General features: G+C 44.2%; 1 protein-coding gene across 1 annotated transcript; it reads left to right on the top strand.

Annotated features, from left to right (window-relative positions):
* Positions 1 to 1,477: 1,477 nt before the first annotated feature.
* On the top strand, positions 1,478 to 7,768 carry HMGB1 (high mobility group box 1). Its single transcript, XM_055542447.1, has 5 exons — positions 1,478 to 1,638; positions 3,837 to 4,000; positions 4,222 to 4,367; positions 4,835 to 5,009; positions 6,061 to 7,768. Exons 2-5 carry the CDS (start codon positions 3,851 to 3,853, stop codon positions 6,235 to 6,237), a joined length of 648 nt encoding a protein of 215 aa, XP_055398422.1. The 5' UTR covers positions 1,478 to 1,638; positions 3,837 to 3,850; the 3' UTR covers positions 6,238 to 7,768.
* Positions 7,769 to 11,270: the final 3,502 nt, after the last annotated feature.

The raw sequence follows: 11,270 nt of genomic DNA on the forward strand, positions 1-11,270 counted from the left end.
CATTAAAATCATAGTCAGGAGAGGTTATCTCTCTGTCTGTTCTCATGTAGCTTAATAAATTTGAGAAAGCATATTATGTTATGGGTGTTTACATGGGATATATGAAAAAAACTAACAAGATTTAACTTTGGTCTGTTAAATTTGGAGGAATTGGCTGGTGGGTTTAGAAGTGTATAAACATACCACTAGAGAGTGAAAAAAAGGGAAGTCTGTTGTAACTGAATAGGGGTGTGGTCTGCTTAGGCTACAGAGCAATAGATAATAGTTTCATAAAGGGGCGATATAAGCGTATGGTCTCCAGAACTGGCTATTAGAGCCCGCACATTTTCCTCACAGACATAATGTAAGTTTGTCTGTTAAAACCAGCCACCTTGGTGGGTTAGGGAAGCCACAGCCTATGGATTTGGGCATGGGCACTCTCTGCCTCCATCTAATCCTCCGGGTAACAATATACCTACAACTCCTGTAACCCTAGAGCAGTTACATGGATGCACTAAGTGGTGCGATGGGAAAGAAAGATAGCATCACAAGGATTCGTTTGATTATCACAGTAATCCACACCAAGTCAAATAAAACAGCCCAACAGTTAAAAATGTGGTCTCTAATGAATTTGCTAATTCTAGCAGGCCCTCCCAAACATTTCCTGCTGGAGTATCCCGCATCGAAATGAAGTGGCTGTACTTTAATTTCATGGAAAAATCGTTTGATTTCCAGGAAGTTAAGACAGGGCTTTGTATTTAAATAAAAAGTTCCAGACAAGCTGTGAAACTCGAGCAAACCAAGAAAAAGGATGAAACTAAATGCCTGTTGGGTGACTCAAGGTTTCAGCTGCTCTGCAAACCTGACGGTGCGGGCTTAAAAGCCCAGAAAAGGGATGTTTTAAAAGCGGCTGACTGGATCGTTGTCACTTTCTTATAGGAAAAGCCCTGCCTTTCCAGAGATCTAAAGTGTAATGCAACTGTATGTGGTTGAGAAGTTCGAATCTTGGCTGCTTTCGCCCCTCTGCACAAGCAGAAACCCCGGTTTTCGGGGACCGTGATCTCATCGTGTCGCTCTCACTTTTGAAGGTCTGTTAAAAGTCTGGGGCCTCTTATCTCAACGGCTGTGGAAGTAAGTTTGGGGTGAGAAAGGGGGGGGAGGTCTGTGGGTGTCTCTTTTGCCTGAGGAGTTGGAGACACTTGTGGAAAAGTCAGGCCCTTTTCGCTCCGGCGGCCGCTCGGGTGTGGGGCTGGCTTGGGTTAGACACATGCACACATACACCATAGAGCTCTGCTTTCCCGTAGCAGCTGCTGCCTCTGCCTCTGCCTCTCCCGCCTCAGCCTCTCTGCCCGGCACACACACACATTCAGATTTGCGCGCTGTTTCAATCCTTGATGACGTGTCCCCGGAGACAGCCAATAGCAGGCGGGCTCTGGTCAGGACAATGGGAGGTATCGGGCCAATGAGCGAGCCCCGTGAGTTGGCGGTAGCCAATAGGCGCGGCGCTGGCTGGAGAGTAATGTTACAGAGCGGAGAGAGTGAGGAGGCTGCGTCTGGCTCCCGCTCTCACAGCCATTGCAGTACATTGAGCTCCATAGAGACAGCGCCGGGGCAAGTGAGAGCCGGACGGGCACTGGGCGACTCTGTGCCTCGCGGAGGGTGAGTCCGGGGCAGCGCCGCGGCGGGGAGAGCGCCTCCGGCAGCTCCTCAGCCCGCGCGGCGGCCGGATCCCCGCGGCCGGGAGCCGGCGGGTCAGGATCCACACAAAGGCAAATGAGGGGGGACCGTGGGGGGAAACTGCGCACGGAGCGAGCCTCCCCTTGGGCGCCGGGAGCCCTGCCCCGCGCCGGAGCCCCGGCCCCCGGGGCCGCCTGAGGCGCCGCGAGCCCCGAGCCCCGCGAGTTTCCACCCCCGGCGGCGTCCGTGCTGACTGGCGCAAAAAAAAAAAAAAAAAATTTTTTTTCCATTAAAAAAAAATTTTTTTAACGTGTTTTTGAACCCCCGGGGCCGAGCGTTCGGGCGGCCGGCGTGCGCGGGGGGCGGCGGGCCGCCGGGCGGGCGGGCGGCGCTTCACGGCTGCATTGGCCGCCGCAGAGCCGGGCGCCGGCGGCGAGCGGGCGAGCGAGCGCGGGCGGGCGGGCGCTGCAGGCGGGCGGCGGCGCGGGGCCGGGGCCGGGGGCGGCGGCGCGGGGCCGGGCCCGCCGGCCTGAGCCCGAGCCCGGGGCCGGGCGCGGCGGCCGGGCGGCCGGGCGGCGGGGGGGAGCGGCGCCGCGGCGCTCGCTGGATAACATGGCTGACTCGGCCCGGCGCTGCTGGCTGGAGAGAAAACAAGGCGGGCGCGGGCGGGGGGGAAGCTGGGCGCAGCAGTTCCGAGGCAACTTTTTTTTTTCCTCTTCTGCCAGCCCCGCGTCCCCCCGAGTGCGGGGGCGGCGGGCCGCGCGGAGGGAGACGGGGAGCGGCGGGCCGGGGGCGCCTCCCGAGGCGGCCCCCCCCCTCCTCACACACACACACCGCGGACGAGGGAGGGGGAGGGTCCGGCCGCGCGCCCCCCGCCCCTCCCCCCGGCCGTCATGGCCGAGTGTGTGCGCCAGAGCGCGCCGCGCACCCCGCCCGCCGGCGCTCGCACTCACTCTCGCACACTCACTCTCGCGCACACACTCACACACATACACACACAAAGGGAAGGAGCCATATTCTCTCGCTCGCCCTCGCGGCGGCGGCGGCGCAGGCGGGGAAGACGCGCAGCGGCCATTCCGTGCGCGCCGGCCCCGGCGGCCGCGGGCGGAGCCAGCCCCCATTTCGAGCGGGGCTGCTCCCTCCGCCGAGCCGACAAAATGGGGGAGGCCGGTGGGCCTGCGCGGGGCGGCGGGCGCACGTGGCGGGCCCCGCGCGCGGAGATCCGGGCCTGAAGGCCCGGTCGCCGCTCCCCCTCCCCCGCCCCGGGGGGGTGGCGGCCTCCCAGCGCGCGGCCCCGAAGTTGGCGGGCGGGCGGGAGTAAAGGGGGCCCGGGTGGCGGGAAGGTGTGCGAAGCCCGCCCCGCGCGGCGCCCCAACTTTTCAGGGCTTAAAAATATGTGTGTGTATATATATATATATATATTCCCCGGGTGGGGGCGGGGGGCAGCCCGAGCCACGAGCAGGAGTGGCTTTTGTCCCTCATCCTTGTTTACTCGAAGAAACTTCAGACCGGACGTGTTTAGTCAGAACCGAAATACATCTCGGGGCCAAACCGATAGGAAGCGAGGCTGCCTGGCGGTGGCAACCGCGCAAATAGCACCGCCACCCCCCCCACACCACCCCACCCCCAGCCTGGGTCCGAGCTGCCGCTTCCACGGTCCCTCCTCCCGGCAAAGTTTTGTGCCGAGAAGAGAATATTTTAAAGCAGTCATGGGGAAAACTTTAGACGAGCGGGGAATCTGGCCCGTAATCCGGAAAGGTCTACTCAACTTTGGCTCTTACCTACTCCTTACGTAGCTGCATGAATCTGCAGCATTCCTTTTCTGACCTTTGGGTTTGTTGATTAATAGTGATTTCTTACATGAAAAAAAAATTTTAATGACCACTTAGGTATTACATTCAAAACAGATGCAGGGAGATAAGTCACAAATACGGTATGAGTGTACCATTGTGTCTACACTTTCTTTGAGATCCCACTGAAGGACCATTTATTGGGTTGGTGCAGACTCTTCTAGGAATTGTCGATCCCTGACATTTTCTTTGATATTGTGAGGGGTTGTTGCCAAGGCCGTGTTTAATAACCAGTGCCATGCTGTTCATTGACTCCCCAAGAAGTTAGAGTGCTCTTCGGTGCCATAAATTTCATTGTTAACATTAAACTTGTGTTTTTTTATTTTTTAGAAAAATAATTAAACATGGGCAAAGGAGATCCTAAGAAGCCGAGAGGCAAAATGTCATCATATGCATTCTTCGTGCAAACTTGCCGGGAGGAGCACAAGAAGAAGCACCCGGATGCTTCCGTCAACTTCTCAGAGTTTTCTAAGAAGTGCTCAGAGAGGTGGAAGGTAAGAGGGCTGAAAACCTACTGAGTAGGCAATAAAGGCTGAATTCCAAATTGCGATTTTTTTTTTTATTTAAGCTTCGGTACAATTTGCAAATGTGGGTGTTGATGTTGGAACAGGTTACTAAATATTTAGCAAAGGATACTGCATTTTATTCATTTCCATACTTCACAGTTGGTTAAAATTTTGTTAACTTATTTAAGTTCACAAATTTTTTTTTACAGACCATGTCTGCTAAAGAGAAAGGAAAATTTGAAGACATGGCAAAGGCGGACAAGGCCCGTTATGAAAGAGAAATGAAAACTTATATTCCTCCTAAAGGGGAAACAAAAAAGAAGTTCAAGGATCCCAATGCACCCAAGAGGCCTCCGTAAGTATCTTGCCTGTTTTGATTTTTCAGGAAGTATTTTATTGTAGACAAATTTAGCAAGCCACCCTGTGGATCTCCAGTCTGTAATCAAAGTTTCTTAGCTAACTGGTATTGGTATATTTAAATTTTGTAAAATTTCTCTTGGGTGGCAGTTTTAGTTAGAGCAGTGAAATTAGATACTGACCTCACCCAATATGTCTCCTAAATGTAGTTTTGATTCTTTTTTATTTCTTGAGAAATCATAAGAGTAATTGCAGAATGTTCATTTGGAACACTAATAAAAATGTTCAACTAGTAATGTTGTAAGTTAAAATAATTGTGTAAATTAAGTCTAGTGAGGGATATTTAGCATTTTATAACATGATACCCTGTCAGATATGTGGTAGAAATTAGAAGCGGCTTTTATATAGCAGTACAACACAGTTGTTGGTAAACCTGCAATTCTAAACTTAAATCTCTCCTTTTAGTTCGGCCTTTTTCTTGTTTTGTTCTGAGTATCGTCCAAAAATCAAAGGCGAACATCCTGGCCTGTCTATTGGTGATGTTGCAAAGAAACTGGGAGAGATGTGGAATAACACTGCTGCGGATGACAAGCAGCCTTATGAGAAGAAGGCTGCTAAGCTGAAGGAAAAGTATGAAAAGGTAAGCAGTGCGGGTTTGGTGTAGCAGTGAAAGAGTATGCCAGATGTTAGATGAACAGCTGTACTTGGTACTGCAGCTTAATTTCCTATTTTATGATTTCTAATAGGTATGGTGCAGTGTTGAGTATAACAACTATTCAGTGCACCATTAGCTGTAGTCTGCAAGTCCCTTTCCATCTTTCAAAGAATGTAGATCAAATAAATTGTTAAAAGTTGTTTGACTTAACACAATTTTCCTTGGGCAAGGGCCATATACACTTAAGCTGGTTTTGTTATTCTCCACCATGTGAATTTATGAAAATTCTGGTAGTCACTTTGAGTCAGATAATGTCATTATTTTAACTGTTCAGGCACACAACATAAAAATAGGCTGGACCAAGTAATACAGATCTGTATTGTTCATAAACACCCTGAAACACTTATGTTCTTTCCCTTATATTAAAACCTTGACTTAAGTTAGAAAGTTTAAAATATTTTGATCTGTACAGTAAATTGATACAAGAAAAAGCTATAACCTCCCCTTATACTTTTAATTGAAATATTAAGTAAAGTTAGATTTTAGGTTATTTAGTCATTCTGGAGAAATATATCCATTTCTAGATGTTTCTGAACCTAATTGCATGCTTGGTGGCAGATAACTTTTTTTTTTTTTTTAAGGAGAGATTTCCTGCTATGGATTAGGGTCTGTCAGTATAAACCTGTAGAATGCTTTTTTGCATTCAGAAGGTGGCAGTGTCTACCCTTTAATCAGTCTCTACATTCTAGTTTTAATAAACTAAAGTTTGGATGTGGTATATAGTTGTACTTCAGTGAGGCATAGCAATGCAAATATTAGACAATGTCATACCATGAGCTCTGGATTATTTACAGTTATCTCATATTTTTATGAGTGTTTGTGAAAGTCCAAGTTGGTGTGAATCTGCAGATATATGGTATTTTAGTGTATCTGAGTCCTTGTTTTTTCCATAAAGTTTTGCCTGTTACTTTTATTTCTCCCATTACTTAACTGTTTGGTCTTTCGTCCCACTTTCTTCCCGCCTTTATTTTGGAAGGATATTGCCGCATACCGAGCTAAAGGGAAGCCTGATGCAGCAAAAAAGGGAGTTGTCAAGGCTGAAAAGAGCAAGAAAAAGAAGGAAGAGGAGGAAGATGAGGAAGATGAAGAGGATGAGGAGGAGGAAGAAGATGAAGAGGATGAGGAGGAAGAAGAAGATGATGATGATGAATAAGTTGGTTCTAGCGCAGTTTTTTTTTTTTTTTCTTGTCTATAAAGCATTTAACCCCCCTGTACACAACTCACTCCTTTTAAAGAAAAAAAAAATTGAAATGTAAGGCTGTGTAAGATTTGTTTTTAAACTGTACAGTGTCTTTTTTTGTATAGTTAACACACTACCGAATGTGTCTTTAGATAGCCCTGTCCTGGTGGTATTTTCAATAGCCACTAACCTTGCCTGGTACAGTATGGGGGTTGTAAATTGGCATGGAAATTTAAAGCAGGTTCTTGTTGGTGCACAGCACAAATTAGTTATATATGGGGATGGTAGTTTTTTCATCTTCAGTTGTCTCTGATGCAGCTTATACGAATAATTGTTGTTCTGTTAACTGAATACCACTCTGTAATTGCAAAAAAAAAGAAAAAGAAAAAAAGTTGCAGCTGTTTTGTTGACATTCTGAATGCTTCTAAGTAAATACAATTTTTTTTATTAGTATTGTTGTCCTTTTCATAGGTCTGGAAATTTTTCTTAAGGGGAAGCTAGTCTTTTGCTTTTGCCCATTTTGGATCACACGAATTATTACACTGTTTATCTTTCATATAGTTAGCTGATAAAAAGCTTTTGTCTGCACACCCTGCATACCCATGATGAGGGTAATAAAAGTTGAATTGAGACACCTTTCATCCATAACTGAAACTTCAGTTTTGACCAGTTGATAGCGGATTTCACATAGCCCAGTTACATTTACCAAGTGAAGAGTAACCAATCTATTCACAGCACGGGATTACTAGAATCAAACATTTTGAAAGTCTGTCCTTGAAGGACTAATAGAAAAGTATGTTCTAATCTTTACATGAGGACTCTACACTCTTTAACTCCCATTACCATGTAATGGCAGTTATATTTGCAGTTCCCACGTTAAAGACCCAAGAATGTATCCCCAAAAGCGTGAGCTTAAAATACAAGACTGCCATATTGTGTTTTTGTCGATGATTGTCCCCAGCAAAGGCCCTGGGAAAAAGTGCTGGCTGTAAATGTCTTCTCCTGCTTATCCAAGTAGAGATTGTTTAGGAAACTTGAGACCCTTGGTTAAAGGTATTTTTAATTAATTGGGCTGACTTTTAAAGTTATATACCACATTTTAAGTCAGGTATATCTTCCTGTATTATGGTTTGCCCCTTTATAAATCGAATAGACAAGGGAGGAAGACACTTTGTATTTCAGTATGAATTAACTGATTTATTTGAATTTGACTTTAATTTACAAAACTCCAGCTCATTCATTAGGGTCATATGTTTATCTGCTTAGCAGTTTAGGGAACAATTTGGCAATTTTGTGGTTTTTGAGATTATTGTTCTCTTAAAGTGCCAGTGTTTTAAAATAGCGTTCTTGTAATTTTACACGCTTTTGTGATGGAGTGCTGTTTTGTTATATAATTTTGACTTGGATTCTTTCCATTTGCATTTGTTTATGTAATTTCAGGAGGAATACTGAACATCTGAGTCCTGGATGATACTAATAAACTAATAATTGCAGAGGTTTTAAATATTAGTTAAATGGCTTTCACTTAAGATTTTTGTTATATACATATTTTATCTTAATATCTCTTAGCAACATCCTTTAAGTGTAAGGGCGGCCAAAGTTTATCCTTTTAAAAATACTCACTTCACCCTTATAAATAGGTTAATGGGCTGATAAAAAAAGATTTCCATGAGACATTCCATGTGTTCTCAGGCTGCTATCTATAAATTAGGAAAAAACGAATTTTGCTTCCAGACTACTGAATAAGAGTTTTCCAAAGCAAGGCACATGTAAGTAAAAAGCAGAATAGTGATTATAAATCTAAATTTCCCTTTTCTAAGCTAAAGGAGAGGACATCAAAGGAAGGCTGAAATTGTCAAAATTTATCAAATTTTTGGTCAAGAGGAACAAAGCGTTATCTCTGATTTACATGCAAGTTTCCTATAGCTATAGAAATTGTTGCTAGTAGGCAATCCTAAATGGATAAATTCTGCCCTGAGGAACTTGAGTGGGTATTATGTGGCAGAAGATGTTGAGAATGGGAACAAGGATTTTTTTCAGGTTAACTAACTGGATTCAGGTCTTGACAGGAAGACATGGACAAAAACCCTCTTAAATCTTCAGACATACTAGCTCTTCAGTATTCAAAAGTACACCCTGAAACTTGGGTATCCAAAACGCAAATAAATGGAGGTAGGAGGCAATTTAAATAATTTAGTGGAAAACCCTTGTTTAACTGGAGATGGTTTTTTAAAAGTTAATGCAGAGGAACTATTTCAGTGTTTAGAAACAGTTACAGCACTATGGGTTATAAAGATTTTCTTCACATCAAATTAAACTATAGTATTTTCTGCATTTTAAAAATTGATAAAATTGGCATACTGATTAAAAAACTAATTGTTTTCCTAAAGATTGGGAGCTGTTGGCTGGTTAGTTACTATGCTTGTCCTTTTGGCCTTGCTATCAGTTACTGATATTTGCTGTATTAATTTTCTTTATCTGGAAATTGTGTCCTGTGCACCACAGGGGTAAGACTCAAATGATAAAGATGAAAAGTGCCTGAGTGACAAGATGTACAGCAAATACTTCCTTCACAGCCTGGGGGATTTTTTCAGTATTGTTAGACATTAGGGTAGTATCCAGCTGTATTGAAGATGCACTGGAAATACAAGACAGAAATTTCTGAATGGAAAGTGTGGGCAACTCCCTTGCTTGGCATCATATAAACCATGACAGAAGTTCAAATTTAGGTCTGTTCAGTGTAACAGGCCTCAAAGTGCCTGAAATACCTCTTTCAATACCAGCCAGGTACTTTTTGCATAGGATGGTATAACTAAATTAGCACAAACCCATTACAGTTTACATCTTGGGATTAACTGCTGCTCAAGTGTGAACCATTGGCTAGTAACTAGTCTGTTAAGTGGTAAGTGATTTAAAAAAATTTTTTCACATTGATGCATTGTCATTTTCTGTAAATTGACTCTTGAAATCCTTTAAAACAACATAAAAGCTAGGAAACTCCGGATACCTATGCAACAAGAGATGCAAGCTGGTTCACTGGCCCGCTTGTTAACAGCGAAGACATGAACAGTGCTAACACTTGCCAGAACTTGGGAAGTTCCCTGGGTCTAAGCCAAGTTGGTCCCTGGAGTAACAAGGCAAAACGGCTCTGCTCTAGGAACACTGCTATTTAACAATACACCCTGGTTCAGGACATGGGATGACAGGCATAATTTAATGGGCCATACTCCAGAATATGCCCCCACCTTCTAGTAGGTTTTGGTCTGGAATCACAGCTGCCAGTAAAAATGAAGGTCACTCAGTGTCTGACTTTGGGACCCCATGAACTATATGCCCACCAGGCTCCTCTGTCCACGGGATTCTCCAGCAAGAATACTGGAGTGAGTAGCCATTCCCTTTTCCAGGGGAGCTTCCCAACCCAGGGATCAAATCCAGGTTTCCATTTTAGGCAGATTCTTTACCATCTGAGCCACCAGGGAAGCCTGAATCATGTCATTGGTTTGGACTATAGATGTAACTGGCTGAAAAGGAGGAAGCAGTAGTACAGATCTGGAATGATACGAGGAATTATGGCAGCTTGAACAATGATAGGATCAAGGATGCAGAGAATGAAAGCCAATCAACAGTGGTGAGAAAATCAGTGAAAAAGAGACTCGTACTTTTTCTCTTCAGTCACACAATTCAGACATACAAGTGACATTCCATGGTATGATGTTCCATAATACATTTGATAATTACTGATGTCATTCGTGTTGTTCGCTATTTTTTGCTATTCCTAACTACCACAGTGAACACCTTGAAATAGAATTGCCGAGTCAAGATAAGTGCATTTAAAATTTGGCAGATACTGACAAAAGGACCCCTTCCCCAAGGCTATCCTTACTGTGAAAGTTTTTAGCGATGATTTCTAAGATAAATCAGGATTTTTTTTTACCGATTATTCTTTGGTTCTATGAAATGACTCTCCCTTTTTTTTTTTCTTGTTGCATTATTTTTTTAATTTATTTTTTTAATTGAAGGATAACTGCTTTACAGACTCTCCATTTTTAAAAGATGAGAAATTAAAATACTGAAATACTGTTGTTTGTTCAGAGCCACCCAAACACGAGGAGGTAGAATCAGACATGAGAGACCCTTGGGTGTGACTGTTTAGACTGTTTCCACTACTGAACAAATTATTTCTCTATAAAGTTACTGCAATAATGAATTCATTGTGTGAAAATAAGGAACTTCCTATTTTGGCATCTTGGATCCAGGAGCTTTACCTGGGGAGGGATTTTTCTAGCAGAGGTTGTGTGTCAATCTTTACAGAAGCTGTAACCAACAATTTCGGAGAAAAACTATAGTCAAGGATTGTGTGGGCCGGATTCCGGGCATTAGGAGATGATCGGTTATTTGGAAAAGAGGAATGGATATTGAGAATCTGCCTTAAATGGGATAAAATGACCACTGCTTCACCTCCTTGCTGGAGATCGTACTTTAGGAAAAGGGCATACTGCAAATGCATTTATAAGTGCAATTGTATTAATAGACTTTAAAGTGGAATTAAGCCTAGTTCCTTAGAATTACATAGAATCTCCAATTACAGGCTTTATCATACTTTTCCTTCACTGGGTTTCAACTAGGGATCATCCTATAAAGTGTTCTGAACATAAGCAGGTAAGAAAAGTCCTAAAGCAAATAAGCATGGGCTGGGGGTGAGCTGTACGTTACTCAATACTGTGAAGAATAAGAACTTGGGGCTGTTCAGAGCAAGGATGTGGCAGCCCCCTCCCTACTCCCCGGCCTAACTTTCAGGGAACCTCAAGTCTTGCTCTGCCACTTGGAGTCCACCTGTCTGGGACTTGGGCATGGTGAGTGGGCTAGACACAGGCTGAGAAGTCTTTTTTTTTTTTTTTTTTAATAAGAGGATCAAGAGCTGTCATTGCTTTGGGACTGCAAAGAGATCAAACCAGTCAGTCCTAAAGGAAATCATTCCTCGTATCACATCATGGAAGAACCTGATG

This window comes from Bubalus kerabau, chromosome 12 (genome assembly GCF_029407905.1).
Source record: "Bubalus kerabau isolate K-KA32 ecotype Philippines breed swamp buffalo chromosome 12, PCC_UOA_SB_1v2, whole genome shotgun sequence".
Taxonomy (NCBI): Eukaryota; Metazoa; Chordata; class Mammalia; order Artiodactyla; family Bovidae; genus Bubalus; species Bubalus kerabau.